At 41.2% G+C, this 23,432-nt stretch overlaps 1 protein-coding gene and 6 non-coding genes across 7 annotated transcripts; 6 read left to right on the top strand and 1 right to left on the bottom strand.

Annotated features, from left to right (window-relative positions):
• Nucleotides 1–2,643: 2,643 nt before the first annotated feature.
• Nucleotides 2,644–2,715, top strand: trnae-uuc (transfer RNA glutamic acid (anticodon UUC)). The gene has a single exon. It is a non-coding gene; the product is annotated as a tRNA-Glu (tRNA).
• A 4,070-nt stretch (nucleotides 2,716–6,785) lies between these two features.
• Nucleotides 6,786–6,859, top strand: trnan-guu (transfer RNA asparagine (anticodon GUU)). The gene has a single exon. It is a non-coding gene; the product is annotated as a tRNA-Asn (tRNA).
• Nucleotides 6,860–7,268: 409 nt separating this feature from the next.
• Nucleotides 7,269–7,340, bottom strand: trnak-cuu (transfer RNA lysine (anticodon CUU)). Its single transcript has one exon. It is a non-coding gene; the product is annotated as a tRNA-Lys (tRNA).
• Nucleotides 7,341–11,037: 3,697 nt separating this feature from the next.
• Nucleotides 11,038–11,109, top strand: trnaq-cug (transfer RNA glutamine (anticodon CUG)). The gene has a single exon. It is a non-coding gene; the product is annotated as a tRNA-Gln (tRNA).
• Nucleotides 11,110–12,155: 1,046 nt separating this feature from the next.
• Nucleotides 12,156–12,238, top strand: trnal-cag (transfer RNA leucine (anticodon CAG)). The gene has a single exon. It is a non-coding gene; the product is annotated as a tRNA-Leu (tRNA).
• A 2,480-nt stretch (nucleotides 12,239–14,718) lies between these two features.
• Nucleotides 14,719–14,800, top strand: trnal-aag (transfer RNA leucine (anticodon AAG)). The gene has a single exon. It is a non-coding gene; the product is annotated as a tRNA-Leu (tRNA).
• A 2,403-nt stretch (nucleotides 14,801–17,203) lies between these two features.
• On the top strand, nucleotides 17,204–21,023 carry LOC116680017 (uncharacterized). Its single transcript, XM_032509400.1, has 10 exons — nucleotides 17,204–17,387; nucleotides 17,820–18,060; nucleotides 18,177–18,450; nucleotides 18,531–18,708; nucleotides 18,839–18,915; nucleotides 19,291–19,471; nucleotides 19,630–19,878; nucleotides 19,967–20,138; nucleotides 20,480–20,628; nucleotides 20,774–21,023. Exons 1-10 carry the CDS (start codon nucleotides 17,357–17,359, stop codon nucleotides 20,950–20,952), a joined length of 1,731 nt encoding a protein of 576 aa, XP_032365291.1. The 5' UTR covers nucleotides 17,204–17,356; the 3' UTR covers nucleotides 20,953–21,023.
• Nucleotides 21,024–23,432: the final 2,409 nt, after the last annotated feature.

The following is a 23,432-nucleotide window of genomic DNA, read 5'->3' as shown; positions in this document are numbered from 1 at the left end:
AATTTACGCTGCACTCCTATACATTCCTGGCGCTGTTGGACGGTGAAAGCACTGTAGCCTGTGTCATTGTACCCGTGCATTGATTCTGTGTGCTCTGTCCATGTTGATGGTGGCCCTGTTCTGTAAGGAGGGAATCCAAACCAGTAGCTGTTTCTGCAGGAATCCCACTGGGTCGTCTTTTTCAGTCCAAAAATGCGAACATTGTTGTATCTCAATCTGTCCTCCATTTTGGATAGCTTAAACTCAAATTTCTTCTGGTTATCAATGTAAATGGCAGCGAGGCCTGTCTTATTGCGCTTGCAGGCGTTCCACTAAGTGGAACCAAATACCTATGGTAATAACTAAAATGACTGACGTTGAATGAAAAAGAATGACCTGGTTTTTATTGTAAAAAGCAGAGGAGGGTGTAAAGCCTCAGCTCTGAGCAACCCTTATCCCCCTTTATCTGCCTGTTGTCTCTCTGCACCAGGTCGGGCTGTTGCACCAGGTCCCGTACCGTAGCTCCCTGCCTCTCAATCTCTGTCCTGATGTGTTGCAGCAATGCTTCCTTCAATGCGTCGTGGACTGCTGATTGAAGTAAATTTGTTGCATTTCCAGGACCTTTCCAGGCAACAATGTTCCGCTAGCGTTCGCCATGTTGGAAGACTTCTGTGCTCGGGAAACGGCAGCGAGGCCTGTCTTTTAGCGCCTGCAGACATTCCACTAAGTCAGTGATTCCCAAAGTGGGGGTCGGGACCCACAGGGGGGTCGCAAGCCAGAGAGTGGGGGTCGCAAGTTGATTTCCAGAAATAAAATAAAAATGTAAAAACAATTAGAAATAGCATATGTTAGCCATGATTTCAACACAAGATAAAACTGTTGTGTTATTTTGTGTGTTATTTTGTGTTGTCAATATGCTCGTGTTTGGATACGCCTATAGTGCGTGCGCGGTTGCGCGCAACGTTTATATACATTTATAATGGGGGGGGTCGCAAGTCACTTGGACCGTTACTTTGGGGGTCGTGGGCTGAAAGTTTTGGGGACCCCTGCACTAAGTCACAGTCTGACGCCTCATACTCCACATACACACACTCACTATATGATCACACGCTACCCACCCCTATTCCTCCCCCTTTGAACTGTCTGCCTCGGAAACCTTTTTCTTTTGTTCTTTCACCCTCCCAAGCCACTTCAAAAAAATCCCTTCATGTGACCACATGTACTGTGTGTTGTCCTGAGCATTATGTTGTTATGTACTATATACTATGTTGCTCTCTGCATTAATCCTTTTCAGGCGAGCGTGTGGCGGCGTGACAAATAAAGCTGTATCTGTCTCTAAAATGAGACGGGTGCGGAGCCTCAGCTCTGAGCCACCCTTGCAAACACCGGTCACGTGATCTTTTCTATAATTTAGAAAATACATGTTTAAGGACATCAGGATGAACAGAAACAGCAATGTTCAGTCTAGCTGCTTTCTCATTTGGGCCTTGACGTGGCATGGCTGCTCTAGGGCTATTACTTTTAACCTTTGAACACACTTTTGAACCCTTTAAATATCCAAAACTTCCAACAGTTGGAAAACAAAACGTTTTAGCATTGTGAGACTACACAGCGATTTGGTCCATGGTTTAACAACCAATGTGTGGAAGGCCTGAATTTGGACTTTAGTTCAAATTCGGTTTAAAACCTTTTAAAGTCAACTCTGCCTGAACAGTGTAATTGCTTTTAACTAAGTGCCCTTTAAGTTGGATGTCTGCATTAGCTTAAGTTAAGTGTAATGTCTTGTTTGTGTTGTAGTATCTATAGAGATTTGTGGTGTAGTATGGAACCATTGTCCTGTCTTTTATGTTTTATTACTGTAGCTCAATGGGATTGTTCCTGGTTAAATGAAGGTTAAAAAAAAAAAGAATCTTTAATATGTCCAAACATTCCTCTCTTCATTACCGACATACTGGAAGTCGGCCATGTTTAATTGGATGCTCTCCAGTTATTGTTGTTTGGTAGATTAACATTATATTTTCCTACTTTAGGGACTTTTCATTTCATATTCTTTGTCTGACATTTTCTATTCCCTGTTTGTATTTTCTGTGACTGCACGTGGTTTTAAATCTGTTGGAGTTTCTTCAGACTAAAGCAAAGACACTGATGATGTCATCCAAAAGAAACATAAAGGACAGCAACCTGTTTCCAGAGGACACTAAAGAATGACGGAGCAGCAGGAAACAGAGCAGCTCAAATAGCAAACAGCTGATTTATTCATCTGACTCGTAGAATAACGCCAATGATTGACTTGTTTTAAATGTCTGGGAATGTGGAACAGCTCCATGCTGACTACCTGAAATAAAACAAGGCCACATGCTGATTATGGGGGACTTGATTTGATGGATTTATTCGTCCTGTCATAAAGTTCCGACGTTAAGTTTTTTACCGCCAGTTCAACATGGAGCTGAACACGGAGGAGGATTCCTCCCTATCGGCCGCTCTGCTCTGCTCCGTGCCCCCGCTGTCCGGTAATAGTTAAAGCAGATAAAAACCTAAAGAACACTCAAAAGCTTCAAGATAAAACTTACTCAAGAAGCTTCTTCATTCATGTTCAAGAGAGGGCCTGTTTCCAGCCAGACCATTAATTGATTTATGAAATCCCTGTTATTAATATGTGGTCAGTCCCATATGGTCTAGGGGTTAGGATTCCTGGTTTTCACCCAGGTGGCCTGGGTTCAACTCCCGGTATGGGAATTGGTATTTAGCCGGTGAAGGTCTGCAGAAAGATCTGTATGATCTCTGACATTGGTATTGAATCAGAGCTGTAGTTATGTACATTCCCAACACGGTTAGACTTTGCTATAATTTCTACAGTTACTTACCGTAAAATACGATAACTTTCTTTTCCGGTTCATTACTGTAATATGCATTGCATTATGGGTAGTAACATTTAATTTACATTTATTTACTGTATTTTTTGAATTTGCTGTAGTCTGCTGTAAAACAACAGCAGTAGTGCTACTGTGGGTGAATAAAATTGTTTGTTCATGTTATAGAAGCATAGAAATGAAATGGAAAAATAAAATATCTCTAAAAAATTAAACTATTTCATTTTATTGAAATATTTTACATTTTCTTTATTATGCTTTTAGCAGTGCAGGTAATTTAAAATTGTGAATTGCTTTTCAGCAGTGTAAATAACTTATTATGTTCACACTCAGGGGAATTTTGGGAGTCACATTTTGAGGGACAGTGGCAACAAAAGGGTTACGGGTTGCAAAGTTAAACATTTGGTAGACCTTGCAACTATCATTTATGTGAGCTTCCTCCTTACCTCGAAGAATCTTGACACAAGACTCACAGACACACATAGTGTGCTGATCTCCCTGCTTGGATGGCAAGTCATCTGGTGGATTTTTCCCGTCAAGAGGAAGCGGATCAAGAGGGAGAGTTGTTTTATTGTATTCACCAGCAATGAAGTTTATTTGTCCACAAATTGCAATAGGTTATCAACGTTTTCAGCGAAAAAGAATACCACAGCTCAAGTCCCTGGTAAGGCAACAGCTTGATTCTGGGATATGTATGAAGTGCTCGCTATTGTCATCTGTCATGCAGGTTTGCAGGATGTTCACAGTCTGCTAGTGGCCATGATGAGTTGTGACTTTGAGCTTTTTAACCGTTTTGGTCAATTTAGCCAATTTTCAACCAGTTTGTGCAATAACATTTGGTGTTCTCAGGCAATGTGCAAATCGTGGTCTACCATCCCTCTGTCCAGAAGACTGTGATTATGGCAACAGCTTAATGGTCTAAATTAACTTGCACTTTAATTTGTAGTTCAGGAGATTGTTTTTTCCACAGCCAATTGCTTTTGAAGCCTGGGTAGCTCAGTCGGTAGAGCATCAGACTTTTAATCTGAGGGTCCAGGGTTTAAGTCCCTGTTCAGGTGTAGAGCTGTACATTCTGCTAGATGAGTTGTCCATTTGACATGCCTGAACTCTTCAGACAATGTCATATCATGTGTGTTCCATGTGCAAGTCTTTAAAAAGAATTGTGGCTGTTTTTCAAGCAGGTTTGTATCATAACAATGTTGCTGGTACGTCTAAATGAACAATGGGCAACCTACATCCATCTTGCTAGCACCCAAATCTCTGTACTCATCTCCCTGCTTGGATAGTATGTCTAAGGACATACCACATATGTTCTATAACCCTTTTCATTGGTTTGCTACGACTCTTAAATAATTCCTTTCATTGTATCAATCTCAGAAATAACCAAAGAATGACAAATTCCATTAATGTGCTTGTGCCAGTATTCAACCACCTGTCACTGTATTTTTAGCAGCAGTAGTGTTTTTTTTTTTTTTAAAACACCTGCCCCATGTGAGGGTTGAACTCACGACCTTCAGATTATGAGACTACCTACTGCGCCAACGAGGCTATGAAAGGCATTGCAATGGTTTGCAAAATTTCAGAAAAACTAACAATTTGGTCGTCAATCTTAATAAAAACAATGTATGTGGAAATGAAGACCATTGTTCAGAAAGCTTAATGAAGCTTCATTTGACCATAACTACTAACCACTTGAACCTGGTAAAAGGTATGAGGTAGTCCTGCATAGCTAGCCAGTGATTTACCTCCTGTAGATAGTGGTCGGCATGCCAACGAGGCTTGGAAATTTGCAGATGGTGATTCAGAGGAGATGTAACAGTGTAAAGTTTAAAGTAACTTAATTTTCTAAATTGTCCGCCTACAGTGCCAACGAGAGCTCTTCTCTAATATTACCAGGTACGCAATAGCTATTCAACTTTAGAAGGTATTGTTGATTTCAGAAACAACGATAGACTCTTATCACAACGCCCATGTTTGTGTTTCTTCAAAGTTTGCAAAAACATTCATCTGAACTCGCAAATCAATTGATGAGATTTTGGAGGTCATAGGTTCAATGTCAAGGTGACTGTGTCCTCATGTCTGTCCATCCAATTCTTGTGAATGCAATATCTCTTAACGCCTAGAGGGAAGCACTTTAAATTTAAAATACATAACCACTAGGAGTTGCGGATGAACTGATTTCAATTTTGGAGGTCAAAGGTCAAGGTTACTGTTTCATTACGTCTCCAGAACAGAATGTATTTCTCCTGAACTGGTGATGGGGATGCTTTGGAGATGTAAAGCCCCAGTTGCCTAATGGATAAGGCCCTGGCCTCCTAAACCAGGGATTGTTAGTTTAGGTCCCATCTGGGGTGAATTTCAGCAGATTAGCACAATGGAAGCTTCCATGGTGCTAAGGAGAGGTTGAGGGGATTGAAGCCATCCTCTGCTGACTCTGATCTCCATGGTGAGATGAATCATGATATAACTGCTGGACAAGTTTTTGACAGCCCATGAAAAGTGGCAAGTCATGTTCTGGCAGATTAAAAAATTGACATCCACTACCCTGTCAGGATCCTGTAGTAATGCTGACTTTCCAGTGATGTTAACAGGTTTTGATCATATCCATCGGTTGCATGGATGGGACATCAATACCCCGGTTCTATCACCTGATCGCTGTCTTGTCTTTGTCGTTCAACGACTATTTGGGCTCACACCTTAACACACCCGAACCATCTCAGCCTAAAATCACGCTGCACCTCAAAGGACTCTCAAGCACTCCCAGCTGTGCTTTTGCAGAAGAGCGCCTTGTTTTCTTTTAGCTTGGGAAAAGGCTTTAGCTTATGACAAGGTAAACAGATTGCACCATTGTGCTACTCCTTAGTGTGTCCACTTCAGTTATGTATTGAAGCACATCCTTAGAGCTAATGGCCCTCATTTATTAACCTAACGTACGACTGGCTTCACGTGAGATTCATGAAACGTTCGTATCACACCAATCAGAGCGTAAGAATGATCGTACATTGATAAATGCAGCGGCTAGAAACGATTGTAATTTAAATATCACGCCCCAATATATTCTCAGTTTTGAGGCCTCGCCTCTATTATTTATGACATGGCCAGACATAATCCGGCTAAGAAGCGGCACTTTTCAGAGGTGGGGATTTAAAGCCTGACATCCCAGGTGCTCTGGTGCAGCCAGATACCACCAGGCCCAGGGGAATATGCCGCCTAAGAAAAATGCAATCCTACCCGATGAGAAGAATAAACATTGTGAAAATAACGAAACTATGAATACATTAAACATATACGGGCATTGAACATATTGCTGCAGTCTCGGTCTTTGGATGGTATAGGTAGCGCCCCGTCAGACATGTCATGATATAGCAGGTTCTCATGACTGAGAACCTACTATATCATGACATGTTTAATTTACTATATAATAATTTTTGAGACAGGTCCTACTTAAGATCTGTTGGATCAGTCAGGATGGCCGAGAGGTCCAATGCGCTGCGTTCAGGTCGCAATCCCCACTGGAGGTGTGGGTTCAAATCCCACTTCTGACAACTAGTATTTTCATTTGGAACTAATGTCTAAGAGTTGATATTGGGAATAAAGAACTTAGCAGTTCTTTGTATTTAAGAGGACATGAATGTGCATGAGAAACGCAATTCCAAGTGCAGCGTTTTGTGAGCATCTTTATTGTCGACACATGTAAAGTTCCTTAGGGGCCCGTAGTGGATGAAATGGTAAAACATTTGGCCCTGGATGCATAGAATTCCTGCCATATTGAGCGACAAAGTTTGGGTGTCCTGAAAAAAGGGTCTTGAACTCTATCTCGCCTACCTCTTTTTTTTACTGTTTCTTGTTATGTCACGGCAAGAAGTATTATGCTTTTGAGTCGTTTGTCCATCTCTACATCAGAATCAGAAATAAAAAAAACATCAAACGTATGCAGTCTCTGTGGCGCAATAGGTCAGCGCAGTCGGCTGTTAACCGAAAGGATGGTGGTTCAAGTCCACCCAGGGACGTTTGTTGCTTAAATAATCTGGAGTGAGCCAACTCTGGGATTTATCCTTCTGCAGGTAAATATAGAGCAGCCCAAAGATAACCCAAGTGGCTTTACCTCTATCAGAAGGTACAGTTCTGAAAACCATGTACCATGTATATTAATGTTTACGGTCATTGGTATGCAGGTCACTTGATCTAATACAAGCAAATACATAAGGCCAGACAGAGACAAAAAGTGAGAGAAAAGAAAAAGAGACTAGCTGTCTAAAGGATAACCAGTTGAGATTGTGTGCGTCTTTGAGAACTGTAAGCCATATAACTGATGTTGTCAGTTCATTTAAACTAATGTGGAAGAATTTGACAAATCAAAATCAAGTCCAGGAACTTATTCTTTTAAACATCACACCTGAGTCTCTCAAGTCCTGACCATTCCCTGACCGGGAATCGAACCCGGGCCGCGGCGGTAAGAGCGCCGAATCCTAGCCACTAGACCATCAGGGAGTTATATCTATCAAGTTTATCTTTGTAGATGTGTTTTCTCTTTTCACTTACTGGAATAACTCACATTGTTTTAGGTGAGGAATGGTGCCTGGCTAGAGCTTCAGAAGGCAGGACATGACAGATTACACATCTGTCACATAGTCAGTTTGTATTCTTAAATACCAAGTCTCTTGCTGTTCCTTGACTAGTTGACCACCCCTGCTTTGCATCGCTCCAGGTATGTAGAAAAAAAATCTGTTATGCACCTTTGCATTGTACTAAAATGTCAAAATTTGTACCTGAATCCAACAATAACATTACTTGACACTCACATACATTGGTTTTCAGTTAAAAATGTTGGTTAGGGGTTTAGTTACTGTTTGAAAAAATGAAAAGAATTGTTATTGAGATAGAGGCAGATGAAGTGTTTATGACCCATCAATGATGAATAAAGGATACATCCACTGTCGGGGTCTGCTTTAAAGGAAATGGTACTCTTTAAAACGTTAAACTAATGAGGAAGAATTTGACAAATCAACCAAAAACGTACTCTTTTAAATCTGTATCTGTCAAGTCCTGAGCATTCCCTGACCGGGAATTGAACCCCGGCCGCGGCGGTGAGGGCGCCAAATCCTAGCCATTAGACCATCAGGGAGTTACATCTATCAAATTTAATTTAACATATTGTTGGTTATATTGTTTTAGGCAAGAAATGGCGCATGGTTAGAGATTTAGAAGGCAGTGGTGCCAAATGCAAAACTGCCTGTTTCGATTTAATTACATGGTAATATTACAATAACAGAGGTGTAGTGATTATTTGGAAATGATTAACCGGTAGTTTCTGAAATAAAAACCATGAATCAGTGGTGGAAAATGCAAAACTACCTGTTTCTATTTTATTACGTAGTAAGACAGAGGTGTAGTGATCACCTGGAAATGCTTCTGGTAGTTACTGTCAAACAACCATGAATCAGTGGTGGAAAATGCAAAACTGCCTGTTTCAATTTTATTACATGGTAATATTAGAATAACAGAGGTGCAGAGATTAGAGGTGCAGAGATTACCTGGAAATACTTACCATGAAATATGTCTTGTCCTTCACGTACGTAACGCTGTGCAATCTGACCAGCAGCTAAACACCTTCCACCATCAAGCACTGGCGACCGGATCCTTGTAACACATTTATTTGAGTAACAAAGGGTGAAACTGGGAGAAAACATAATGACCAGTTACTTAGATAGTAATGAGTCACAGATATTAAACAAAGATAATTGTAAAAACAATATAACTACACAACAGGCTAGCAAAAATGTAAGATGAAATAAAGAAACACGTAATGTATTGTTATACAGTGTACGTAGTATAACCTATGTTGGGTATCTAAATAAACTAAGATATACACTCACCGGCCACTTTATTAGGTACACCTGTCCAACTGCTCGTTAACACTTAATTTCTAAGCAGCCAATCACATGGCGGCAACTCAGTGCATTTAGGCATGTAGACATGGTCAAGAGAATCTCCTGCAGTTCAAACCGAGCATCAGTATGGGGAAGAAAGGTGATTTGAGTGACTTTCAACGTGGCATGATTGTTGGTGCCAGAAGGGCTGGTCTGAGTATTTCAGAAACTGCTAATCTACTGGGATTTTCACGCACAACCATCTCTAGGGTTTACAGAGAATGGTCCGAAAAAGAAAAAACATCCAGTGAGCGGCAGTTCTGTGGGCGGAAATGCCTTGTTGATGCCAGAGGTCAGAGGAGAATGGCCAGACTGGTTCGAGCTGATAGAAGGGCAACAGTGACTCAAATAACCACCCGTTACAACCAAGGTGGGCAGAAGAGCATCTCTGAACGCACAGTACGTCGAACTTTGAGGCAGATGGGCTACAGCAGCAGAAGACCACATCGGGTGCCACTCCTTTCAGCTAAGAACAGGAAACTGAGACTACAATTTGCACAAGCTCATCGAAATTGGACAATAGAAGATTGGAAAAACGTTGCCTGGTCTGATGAGTCTCGATTTCTGCTGCGACAGTCGGATGGTAGGGTCAGAATTTGGCGTCAACAACATGAAAGCATGGATCCATCCTGCTTTGTATCAACGGTTCAGGCTGGTGGTGGTGGTGTCATGGTGTGGGGAATATTTTCTTGGCACTCTTTGGGCCCCTTGGTACCAATTGAGCATTGTTGCAACGCCACAGCCTACCTGAGTATTGTTGCTGACCATGTCCATCCCTTTATGACCATAATGTACCCAACTTCTGATGGCTACTTTCAGCAGGATAATGCGCCATGTCATAAAGCTGGAATCATCACAGACTGGTTTCTTGAACATGACAATGAGTTTGCTGTACTCAAATGGCCTCCACAGTCACCAGATCTCAATCCAATAGAGCATCTTGGGGATGTGGTGGAACGGGAGATTCGCATCATGGATGTGCAGCCGACAAATCTGCGGCAACTGTGTGATGCCATCATGTCAATATGGACCAAACTCCCTGAGGAATGCTTCCAGCACCTTGTTGAATCTATGCCACGAAGAATTGAGGCAGTTCTGAAGGCAAAAAGGGGTCCAACCCGTTACTAGCATGGGGTACCTAATAAAGTGGCCGGTGAGTGTAGTTTAAAGTGAGCTTACTGGTTCAAAATGGAGCTGAACACGGAGGAAGATTCCTCCCTAACGGCCGCTCTGCTCTGCTCCGTGCCCCCGCCGTCCGGTAATAGTTAAAGCAGATAAAAACCTAAAGAACACTCAAAAGCTTCAAGATAAAAGTTTTTTAAGAAGCTTCTTCACGTTCAAGAGAAGGCCTATTTCGAGCCAGCCTATGAATTGATTCATGAAATCATTTCCCTGTTACCAATGTAGTCAGTCCCATATGGTCTAGCGGTTAGGATTCCTGGTTTTCACCCAGCCAAATATATGTATTATATGTCTCAATGATCAAACATTGTTAAACTTTAACTAGACGTGGTGGAGAAAATGTGACAATCTGAATTCTGACTACCAGACTTCTTGCAGTATGTTATCAACAAGTGATATATGTATTTATTTGCCCTGTTCCTGGCATATCTATGGATGTATTCATAAAATCACTGTTATTATTCAACGTGTCAGTCCCATATGGTCTAGAAGTCTGGATTCTGCCTAAATAACCTTTACATACATTCTTAAGGAGTCCTCTGGAGACTACAATCAGTAGATCTGAGAAAGCGTTCAGTTAGTTTGATTTTACATTCATTTGGCCTAAGTGGTGTCCAAAAGGTCTTGGTTGCTGCTTCTAGACTTCTAATAGTAAGGAAAACCCTGATTTTCACCCAGGTGGCCCTGGTTCAGCTCCCGGTATGGGAATTGGTATTTATATTATTATTTTTTATATTTATTGCTGAATGCCAGGGACCCGAATGGCGAGGCTGCGGCCTCAAGGGTAGTAAAAAGATGACATCGAACAGGGATGGCATAATAAATAAAACAGGGGGGGCTCTAAGACCCAAAGGATGAGGTCATGATGGCATTTGACATGAAATGAAAGTGGTAGGCTAGTACAAAAGGTCACATAAACTAAACATGTCCCTGTGACACAAAAGACAATACAAAAGGTTAAGTTGGCCAGTAATTTTTGCTTTTTAATTTGCGTTGTGATTGTTGTGTGCATTTAATATCACACATATGGATATTATGAAAGAAACTGCCTAACAAACCCTCGCATTACTTATGAAGGTTCCATGGTGTAACGGTTAGCACTCTGGACTCTGAATCCAGCGATCTGAGTTCAAATCTCAGTGGAACCTGTATTTAAGCCACAGCAAAGGTGAAAAAGATCAACCTTTCAACTTTCCACATCTAGTTTACAGTAAGCTTACAGGTTTAATGTCCTTGGCCATTTAGACTGTAAACAGTACGTTGGTGGGGGCATGTTGAGGAGTCACCTGGTCATTAATGTAATCAGAAGGAGCTCCAAATTTGACAGTATTGACTGGAAGTGATAGTCTTTGAGTTACATGGGGGATACACACTTTGTATTCAGTCTCGTAATCACCATAAAAATTAGGGATCACTGGAATTTTAATTTGTGTTGCTGCAGTCAGAGTATACAGTGCTCATCCTGAATGGGCCAGTATAGTGCATCAGAATTGCTTGTTGAATGATCTATTAGCTTTGGAACCCCCCTTTCCCCACAGCTTTCAATTGTCATATATGGGTGGGGGAGTGGGCACTGTGTCAAACCCTTTCTGTGTAAAAAACAACTAAAGTAGTCTCTTGGATAAGAGACAAAACTTCTGCGGAGGACCTTTTACCAAGTCCAATGTCCCTTGGCCTAGTTGAGCACTTTTGGGGTAATAGCATGGATCAAGAACCAAAACGGACACATCTGGACTCATTGTGGGAATTGTACGGCAATATATGACAGGTTTAGACCATGAAGACAGTTATTAGTTTATTTCCAATCTGGCAGGTTTATTTGTGGACTCAGTTGGACATTTTGAAGATAATTGCACAATGTTGATCCAATTGTCAGTCTATTTCCCATCTGGCAGGGACATTTCTGGATTCAGGTGGACATTGTGGACAGAAACATTGGTGGATCTTGATTCCCAACATAGGATTTGGCCTGTATTGCACATTGCCTTCACATCCCGTGCAATGCATTGCCATTGTCAAGCACATTGCCACCCTGGGGACTTTCTTCCATGTCTCCATATATTTGGGCTGACAGTTGAGAAACCTTCCCTTGTTAACTATGACATGGATGACTGAGAACCTACTATATCATGACATGTTTCATTCACTATATTATAATTTTTCAAACAGGTCCTACTGAACATCTGTTGGATCAGTCAGGATGGCCGAGCGGTCCAAGGCGCTGCGTTCAGGTCGCAGTCTCCACTGGAGGCGTGGGTTCAAATCCCACTTCTGACAATAATTGTTTCATTTGGAACTAATGTCTGAGATTGATATTTTTTTACACAGAAAGGTTTGGACACAGTGCATGTGTTGTCAACACATGTAAAGTTACTGACTGTGATTTAACTGAGGGATTCGGTGAAAGTTATCTTTTGTCTTGTAAAACTTTGGGTTGTGTACAAAACAGGAGAAAAGGGTTCTTTGTTGCACCCAGGTTGTTATGTATAACAGATAAAAAGTGCAAATTGACATCATTCCATCCAGTACGGGCAAGATGGGGTTGACAGATAGATTTTAAAATCCACACAAATAAACAGTCAACATAGCTGTTTGCAGGATTTCCGTAAAATTTACGGAGCGTAAACTGGGCCGTATAGTAGAGACAGGTCCTACTGATCAGCTGTTGGATCAGTCAGGATGGCCGGGTGGTCCAAGACGCTGCCTTCGGGTCCCAGTCTCCACTGGAGGCGTGGATTCAAATCCCACTTCTGACAACTAGTGTTTTCATCTGCAACTGATGTCTGAGACATGATATTGTGAATAAAGAATTTAGCAATTCTTTGTATTTAAGAGGAAATGAATGTGCGCAAGAAACTCAATGGTAAGTACAGTGTTTTGTGAGCATCTTTATTGTAAACACATGTAAAGTTACCATGTGTTTGTACACAGTAGACATATCTACTGCTGTATTCACTGTCTGTGGCAAGTCCTTTAAAACCTGTTCTTAACATCCTCTGAACAATTAGCTAACTAAATGACTTAAGTTGGACAATAATTGTTTTTTTTTTCATCTTCACTGTGATTGTTGTGTGCCTTTAATATCATACATGTGGAGATTATGAAAGAAACTGCCTAGCAAACCCTTGCAACACTTTTAAAGGTTCCATGGTCTAATGGTTAGCATGCTGGACTTCAAATCTTGGTGGAACCTGCTTTTAAGTTGTTGTTTGCATTAGCTTAAGTTAAGTGTAATGTCATGTTTGTGTTGTAGTATCTATAGAGATTTGTGGTGTATTATGGAACCATTGTCCCGTCTTTTATGTATTATGAAACTTATTTCCGCCTGTCTTGCCAGGACTCCCTGGAAGAAGAGTTAGTGTAGCTCAATGGGATTGTTCCTGGTTAAATAAAGGTTAAATAAAAATAAAAATTATTCTGTAATATGTCCAAACATTCCTCTCTTCATTATTGACATACTGGAAGTCAGCCATGTTTAATTGGATGCTGTCCAGTTATTGTTGTTTGGTAGATTAACATTATATTTTCCTACTTTGGGGACTTTTCATTACATATTCTTTGTCTGACATTTTCTATTCCCTGTTTGTATTTTCTGTGACTGCATGTGGTTTTAAATCTCTTGGAGTTTCTTCAGACTAAAGCAAAGACACTGATGATGTCATCCGTAAGAAAGATAAAGGACAGCAACCTGTTTCCAGAGGACACTAAAGAATGACGGAGCAGCAGGAAACAGAGCAGCTCAAATAGCAAACAGCTGATTTATTCATCTGACTCGTAGGATAACGCCAATGATTGACTTGTTTTAAATGTCTGGGAATGTGGAACAGCTCCATGCTGACTACCTGAAATAAAACAAGGCCACATGCTGATTATTGGGGACTTGATTTGATGGATTTATTCGTCCTGTTGTGTCTCTGTTTAAACTCCTAATTTAAAGGTAAAGTCAGCGTCCACTAAAGGTTGTGTTGTTGCTGCTGACAGACTCAGATTATTATTCTAAGTGTGTGACAACATTATGGGATGGATCCCTACAGAGATAGACCTGTTAGTTAAAGAGGAACATCCTTTTAGTTTAGATCCTTTAGTTTCCAACCAGACCAGAGTGGTGATTGTAGGAACAGTGGAAAGATGAACCAAGATGGCTTTTAATATATATTTTCTTTTTCTATTGACTATAGTTGTGTTTGTTATTAACAGAAATCAACCTGTCAACATTTCTATTCGTCATAAAGTTCCAACGTTAAGTTTTTTACTGCCAGTTCAAAATGGAGCTGAACACGGAGGAGGATTCCTCCCTAACGGCCGCTCTGCTCTGCTCCGAGCCCCCGCTGTCCGGTAATAGTTAAAGCAGATAAAAACCTAAAGGACACTCAAAAGCTTTAAGATATAAGAACTTAAGAAGCTTTTTCATTCACGTTCAAGACAAGGCCTGTGTCCAGCCAGACTATGACTTGATTCATGAAATCCCTGTTATTAATATGTAGTCAGTCCCATATGGTCTAGCGGTTAGGATACCTGGTTTTCACCCAGTTGGCCCGTGTTCAACTACCGGTATGGGAATTGGTATTTAGCCGGTGAAGGTCTGCAGAAAGATCTGTACGATCTCTGACATTGGCCTGTATTGAATCAGAGCTGTAGTTATGTAATCTAAGTCATATGTGTTTTCCCTTGCAAACGTTTTGTTCCAATATCATTAACAAGCATACAGTTAGTTATGTTCCTTGTGTTTGTCACGATTTGGGTAAGTGATATTTGCAGGTAGTGTGGCTGAGTGGTCTAAGGCACTGGATTAAGGCTCCAGTCTCTCTGGAGGCGTGGGTTCAAATCCCACCACTGCCAACTGCTGAAATGTTACATACATTGGAGTACAGTCCTTGCTGAGGATTGGCTGAACTTGAATTTCCAGCACCTTGGAGTAGAGTTTACCAAGGAGCCTGAGCATGCCATTCTTCTTGAAAAGGGGAACAACCACCCTGGTCTGCCACTCCTTAGGCACTGCCACAGACCTCCACGCAATGTTAAAGAGGTATGTCAACCAAGACAGCCTCTCCTTACAATATTTCTCAACGAATTTAATCAATCCCTGGGGCTTTGCCACTGTGGGGTTCTTTAAACAGTAAAACCAAGGATATTTTACTACTGTAAAACTAAGTTACAGTAAGGGTATTATACTGTAAAAAAAACATGTACAGTTATGATACTGTAATCAGGAAGTTACAGCACGTTGCCAGTAAGTTAACGCAAATTTACAAAAAAAGTCTAACAGTTTTCAGACAAACATCATTGACTTTCTTTCTTGTAAAAAACACAACTTCCTGGACTTTCTTTACAATATAGTCTGTACGTGTCCCTTGCTTCCAAATTCCCATTTTTCATGGGCTAAATCTCAACTAGCACTGACTCTGCAGAGAGAGCCAATCAGAGCTGATCAGCAACAGCTGTGCTACCTGCATTATGGGTTTTTACCTGGCATGTAGCACAGGAACCATTTTCTATTGGTGACTGGAGTGATGGCAGCATTTTGGGTCTTTGTTGTTTGTGCGCTGACTGTTTGGATTAACACAGGTTGTTACATTTCTTCTGTTTGAAGCTTGTATTCAAATATGTAGTGGAGTATAGCGAATGTAAAGAGTGGGTAAATTACTCAATTACTGAAATGAAATTTAGCTGGAATAAGTTCATGATATGTGGCGTCAAACAGCAGAAACATTTGATTAACAGCAGTTGCATTGTCATTAGGCTTGAGTTTGCCAGTTGGCGGCACAAATGAAAGACATGATGATGCGCTGCAGAGGAGAATGATTAGAGGTAAGAACGTTAGTGACAGAATCTTTCAAGAGCTACTTACGGATACTAACGGAATTTATTTTGTACTACAGATATGTCTCCAAATGATATCTCCATGAAGAGGGCCTTTGCACTTCTCCAGTCAATGGAGTCCATGTTGATCCAAGCTGCTAAAAAAGGTGAGCAGGTTCTATGAAACCATATTGGGAAAATGCTGCAATTGTATTTACAGCTGAGGTTCTTTGTGGCATAATGTAGTAAATTAAGGTTAAGTTGTCTGGCTTTTGGAATGGGAATTCCAACCCATGTTTAATTTAAGCTATTATGACCATACAATGTGGGTATAAAGCTGGCTTCTCAAATTATTCAGACATTTATATAGTCAGTCAGCCAACTTAAGCTAAGGTAGCTCTGTAGAGATTGTGGAATTTCCCAAACCAAGTAAATGCAGCACGTGAACACAACTGCTGTGCTAACTTAAAGGGGTGATAGAATGCAAAACCGATTTTACCCTGTCATATGTGAATAACGACAGTTCGGTGGGTAAATAGGACATACATAGAAGCTTTAAATCCCATTGACATGCCTTTCCTCTGAAAATCCCACATTTTGAATCTGCCGCTGAAAACGGGCGAATCCCAACAAAGCCAAAAGATGACGTCAGGCTCTCAGAACCATTAGCTTTGTCACGCCCATGGCCGTATTGGGAGAACGGTCCAGCCCCAACATTAACATACAGGCCACTGACCTGAGAACAGTAGTAGCTAGGTTAAGTGGATGTAAAACGGAGAACGCTGCTCGTGTATTTTGACGGGATTTACAAAGGTTGGAATATTTTCCAGGATACTGACAATGAACCCGGGTCGTAAATGCAGTGTTCCAGGCTGTACAGGGAACGGAGACACTTGTCATAGTCTTCCCAAGGAAGCAAACACTCGGCGGGCATGGCTGACGTTTCTGTATAAGGACATCCCTGTGAGGTTCGACACTCAATTATTAATTTGCTCGAACCATTTCACCCAAGACAGTTTTCAAAACTATGGACAATTTAAAGCTGGATTTGCTAAGCTGCTGTTGCTGAAAAAAGGGGCTGTTCCAACTGTCTGGTCATCACAACCACAAGCTGTAAGTATATTTTCGTCACTAGCAGTAACGTTAGCAATGCTAACGTATCCTGTAGCTAACATAGGTAGAATGTGTGCTGGCAAAGGGGCTAACGTTTCCTTTTCCTAACTGTTCACTGTAGCTGCATCTACTGTTCACGATGCATGTTTGTCCACTTTGTTAGGTTAATCTTTATTGTATTTCAGAAAGATAGCTAACTGCAGTTGAGTAGAATCATGCTAGTTTGGTTGCTAGCAAAGCTGTAACGTTACTCAGCTAGCTAGCTCCGTCATCCCGTTAGCTTCGACAACAGAACTGGAAACGTTATCATTTCATGTGATATCGAGTCAATCTCGTGAAAACAGTGTGTTTATAGGCTGCAGTGTATTTATTTGCAGTGTGTTTTTATTTCAGAGCACATCACAAGAACGACAAGACACGAAAGATGCAGCTTGCCAAACGGATGATCCGTGTGTGGCATCTCGTGGGACACAACTGTCTCATATGACATTAAGATCTCATATACGAAGCAAAGGTAACCTTTCTAATTATTCTTACAAACCAGACGTCTTATGGTGTTTGTGTAGCATTGTGACTGGGTAGCATTTAGCAGAGCACTGTTATCTAACAATGTTACCATGATGAATGAGTGACTTGTTTTATCAAATATGTGAGCCATTTCAAACACATTGGTGAACTATTTGTTGTAGGAATGTAACTATTAATCGGTATTATCACTGATTGGTCTGATCTCAATCAATTGCATTTCCTTTTGTGGGGGAGGCTGGTGAAAAAAATTTAGACAAAAGGTAAGATTGTGTTTGTATACAAAAGATATGACTGAATGCTAGATTGTGTGTTGAAGATGCCTTTTTATTTACTTTTATTATTGTATCACAGTAGTACATTGTCATTAGGCACTAAGCACTCCATAACACACCCCACTCTCCCCCTCCCCCATTTGAAGGCATACAGGCAACAGTGATGTGCCAAAGTGTGGCAGTAGGTGCCACTGCTCCTTCAGTCTATGGGCCATTATCTTCAACTCCTTTGAAGGGTGTGAGGACAGCAAAGAGACCTCGCCTTGAATTTGAGGAAGAGGAGGAGGAGGAGGTTCATGATGTTCCCTATGCAGGCCTTGATCCTCAAGATTCCACATTCAATCCTGCACAGTCAGTAACAACGGAGACAGAATCATCTAAGCTTTTGTAAGCAAACTTAAAACTCTCACAAGCCTTTTTTTTTTTTTACATACAGCGTGTCACATTCTGATATTGATTTTTGACTGAGATGGACAATGTTGTTTTTTCTTTGCCTCTTATAGTACATCACCGGTATCATCGTATGGTGATGCAAAATACATTGTTTTTGAGCAATGCCTTCTCAGCCTGTTTGAGACCTGCCCTGTGTGCACAAGGGTCTGCAATGTCCTGCCACGCAGAAGAGGGACCTTTGTAGCTATTGACCAACTATGCCCTCACTGCCAGTTCTTCAGACAGTGGAAGAGTCAGCCAGTTACTGGGAGCACCCCTATGGGCAACCTTCAGCTGTCTGCTGCCATTTATTTTTGTGGTGCTTCATTTTCAAAAATGAAAAAGGTACTGTGATCATTGTCCTCCGCAGAATGTGTTTCTCTAGCCTTCACTTCCCAACTGATATACTTTTAATTCTTATATAGATTTTTGAGGCAATGCAGCTGAGAACACATACTTATGATGCCTTCAGAAGACATGCCAGGACATACCTGGAACCAGCTATAATCCACAAATGGACTGAATGGCGAACACAAAAGCTTAAAATGCTCAGTGAGGCAAAGAGTGTCATCATCGGGGGTGATATGCGAGCAGACTCACCAGGTACACTGTAGTACTTTCTGTTTGAATGTGTATGCATTATTACAAGAATTTCAGGTAAGGTGTTGCCTTCCACTGAATAATTTCCCTGTCATGTTTGTTGATTTAAATTTTAAAAACCGTTACATTCTAGGACATTCTGCAAAGTATGGGAGCTACACAATGATGGATGTGCAGACCACTAAAATCGCAGACATACAGCTGGTGCAGGTATTTTAAATCATTGGGACTAAGTGCGGCCACACACTGGCTGCGTCACGTGAGCGTGTCAGCTGTGTGATGTGTCTGTTTTTATTTCTGCTCCCATATGAAAAGGTTAGAGTTTTCACACTGAATGTGTGACACGCACGTCTTAGGCACGGCTTGAGCATGCATGGTGTGTGGCCGGCCTAACGCAATGGATCGCAGACACGTGCACAAGTAGTACTGACAAGTGTCATTAGAACCCATTATAAGCTTCATCTGTCTTATCAATGTTATGTATGTGGTCAACATGGTCAGAAAAGTGTGTGCACATCATCACCTGTTTTGATACACAATGGAAAAATGTTAATGGTTACCGTGTGTGTGTCTCTTTCTACACAGAGTAACGAGGTTGGGGGAAGCTCATACATGGAGAAGGAGGGTCTTATAAGAAGCTTGGACATCCTACATGGAAGTGGTGTAAAGTTGGACTGTATCATCACTGATCGTCACCCTCAGATCCAAAAGTTCCTGAGAGAACGTAAAATCCCCCAATACTATGACGTATGGCATGTAGCAAAAGGTACTCTGATCTTTTATTTTTCTATATATATAGTTAATTACATTATAATTATGTATTTTATTTTACACTTTTGTGAAGTTATCAAAACTTAAAAAAACAATGAACACTCAACAATTTGTATATCTAAGTATGTTTGCTATGTGAACTAATTTCATTAGGGTTGTCAAAGAAGCTGGAACAACTTGGCAAAGACAAGGACTGTGCTTTGGTGAAAAAGTGGCATAAAAGCATAGTCAACCACCTGTACTGGTGTGCCGCAAGCTCCGTTTCCGGACCAGAGAAGGTAGCAAAATGGAAGTCTTTGTTGAACCACATTCAAAATGTCCACAGTCATTCTGACCCAGCCTTCCCCAAGTGTGTACATCCACCAAAGGCCACAAAGGACCATAGCAAGTGGTTTCAACCAGGTCTGTATTATAAAGCAATGATAACACATTGATGTGTATCTTCAACAGTCATGGTTTTAAATTACTGTTTAAATTGACTTTCTCATAGGCACGTCAGCTCTTAACAGACTTGAAAGGGTCCTAACAAACAAGAGATACCTTACTGATGTTGAAAAGCTTAGCCATCATTTCCAGACATCAACTGTGGAGTCATTCCACAGTGTCATCCAGCGGTTTGCTCCCAAAAATGTTGTTTTTCCCTTCATTGGAATGTTATGCAGGTATGTACACTCCCTATGAACTTCGTCATTCAACAAAACAAATCTTTTGAAAAGGCAAATGTGGCTGGGGGACAAATTGACTGCAGAAACTGGTTTTGTTTAGTGAAGGTATGAGACATGAGCAATGGTCTATAGACATCAAGCCTTATTGCCGGCCATTAAAATGCAAATCATTTCAGTTTTAAGCTGCTCTAAGTAAGGCACTTGTAACACTGGTTAGAGTCCAGCTTTGGCACAGCTTAGAGGTTTAGTAACTGCTTTTGCTGTGAGTTAACTGGAGTATTTTTCTTGTTGTGTGTAAAAGTTAATACACTTGTTATCAAATTTATTTTTTGTTTCAGGTTGTATCTTGCAGCCTTACACTTCAATGAGAATGCTGATCGCCCACAACGGAAGACAGCCAAGGGGAAACTAATGTACAGGCTTCTGTTCCCAAAGGCTAAAAGGGGAGGTTACACCGTCAAAGAAGTAAAGACGGAGCCAACAATTTGTAAGTTTAAATATTTTTTTATTATAAACAAAAAATAAAAATTTGCATCATATAGGCACTAAAAAAAACTTTTCACACACTACAAACAACAAATCAAAATGTGCAAGTGTATAGGTGCTAAATAAGACTTTTTCACACCCAACAGGCTATGTCTTTGACCTGATTCAACTGGTGTTCGAGGAGATCATCCATGACCCTCTTCCTTATCTGGAAGCAGTCCGGCAGATTCCTGTGCCCCAGACCCTGTGTGCTCAGCTCGACAGGCCTTCCATGGACGATGCTGTTGCTGCCCATGTGTCACGGTTCAGTCGAGGGGGGGTCTGAACCCGACATACTGCCCTGAAGCATCCAGAAACTCCCTCCGGATACGCAGCACGACACAAGAGGGGATCACAACACGAACACTTCTCCCAAGATAACCCCAGCACCAGCTCACAAAAGTCCTATAGGCCAGGTGTCTGCATTGCCTGCAAAGACAACAGGGTGTAGTGGACAATCACATTTTTTTATCTTTTAGATTTCAAAGTAATGATGAATGTTTTGAAACAAAATAAAGTTTTTCATTTTGTTGTCTTGATAATACTGTGTTTTTATAATAATGCTGAACCAATAATCAATGGGTATTGTTATAAACATTTTTACTTATATACTTGAACTGCTAACAGTGGTATAAAATTGGCCTCACCTTTCCATCCCTCTGATTCTCAACCGGCCATGGTCAACTCTGTAAATATTCATTGCATTTTGCAAAGAATATATATTGAGGCACACCGGATGAAGGCCAGGATGGTGAGTCATACAGGTTATGTCTTCAGGAACCTGGGTCATTCTTCTCATGACCTGTAAAAACAAACATAATGAGCCTGTTGTTATTTCATAATGTTGAATGAGCAGAAAGCATAAAGTAGCTTGAGTTAATGTATCTCGTTTTAGTTACCTGAGGTATTTCTCTGCAACATATATTTTCTCTCTCCTGGGGCATGTGTGCACAGTTTCCACAAGAACACCTGCCAAGGTAAGATTGATGCACCGTAGTTGTAATTTTACATATTACTACATGGTAAGAAGGTAATCTCATTGTCAGATGATCTAATCAGCAGGATAGTAGTTACAAGATAACATTAGACCTACTGACACAGGCGAGAGTAGTAATAATGCTTTAGACGTAGCATAAAAACTGAACTGAAATAGGCTGTCCAGCTAAGTGTAACAGAATTTACGTAACTCATAATCACAATCAATTACTATTCAGCAGGATAGTATACGGTAACAATATTACGATAGTGACTAAGATACTTTTGTTGTGAGCAGCTTTATGAATTGGCCACTACAAACTAGCCACTAACTTTTCAGCCAACTGGACATCTTGACTCAAATTGCGAGGGTGCAATTTTGAAAATATTTGTCCGCGTGCAAATTCATAACTTATGTTGCTTACAATACTAAAAAAATAGTCTAATACAAAGAAATATGCTTAGGCTACAACACTGAAGTGTGAGTGTTACACTAGTATTACAACTAACGGCTAATGTAGGGCTAAGTGTTGAAAATGCAAGTAAATGCTAAATGACCAAACTTACCAGTTTGAAGGAGTCATTTCCAATCTACTGGCAAGTTGCTCCTCTACATCAGATTCTTCTTCTGAATCAGGCTCAAAAAGATACGGTTCAACACCTAGAGTCTCCATGCTATCTCCACTCCAGACGTGTTAGTGAGTGTTGTTGGTCCTGTTGCTCTGTGTGCCACAGCAAAGCTCGTCATACACCAACCAATCAGCGCGCAGCTAATTTAAATATTCATGAGCAGACCATATAAGGCAGAACACCTCTCGTTTCAAACCAGGGCAATTTAGCAGGGTGGTGTGAGGGTCAAAAGAACAGCAAAAGCAACATTTTCAGCCCAACAAATGTCACATACCCTATCAGGAGACCTCAAGGAACAGCGTGATATACTCCATACAACCATTCTATCACCCCTTTAATCTCAATACAGATTCTGTAATGATGTAAACAAACGCCACTGGCCTAATTACCAATTAAATGTTTTGGAGATATCAAGTCTTAAAAGGAAGTCTTAATACTTTACTTTTTAATCAAAAACAAAGAAGCCTTAATGGTAAATTATTTACAGTATTAATGTCAAGGGTAGTTGGGAATAAACTATTTCTACGTATTTTTCAGCACAACTGGAAACCAATGAAGTGGAAGCTGAGGCAGCTATTCAAAAACTTGCAGATGTTCAATTGCCCCTGAACGGACCCAAACGGCTCAAAACCAACCAGACGCTGGGCGACCAGGCCGTCAACCAGACGCTGGGCGACCAGGCCGCCAACCAGACGCTGGGCGACCAGGCCGCCAACCAGACGCTGGGCGACCAGGCCGCCAACCAGACGCTGGGCGACCAGGCCGCCAACCAGACGCTGGGCGACCAGGCCGCCAACCTGACGCTGGGCGACCAGGCCGCCAACCTGACGCTGGGCGACCAGGCCGCCAACCTGACGCTGGGCGACCAGGCCGCCAACCTGACGCTGGGCGACCAGGCCGCCAACCTGACGCCTGTTACCTTGTCAACCTGATGTGCCTTTGACATGTTTCTGCATGTACCTACTTATATCTGTGGTGATATTAAACTGAACTGATTTTACCATACTTCTCTGATAAATTCTAAGCTATGAATGATTTAATCTGCCTGGAAGCACAACTGTTTCTTTTTGCCATTACTTTATGCATGCCTCCAAACTAAAACAATTGCACAAAAAGGTGATCACTTTGGGATCAACACTTCAAATTTTACATGTTAAGTTT

Source organism: Etheostoma spectabile, unplaced genomic scaffold (genome assembly GCF_008692095.1).
Source record: "Etheostoma spectabile isolate EspeVRDwgs_2016 unplaced genomic scaffold, UIUC_Espe_1.0 scaffold00018313, whole genome shotgun sequence".
Taxonomy (NCBI): Eukaryota; Metazoa; Chordata; class Actinopteri; order Perciformes; family Percidae; genus Etheostoma; species Etheostoma spectabile.
The sequence above is the reverse complement of the archived record's forward strand: the minus strand, read 5'-3'. Positions and strand labels throughout refer to the sequence as shown.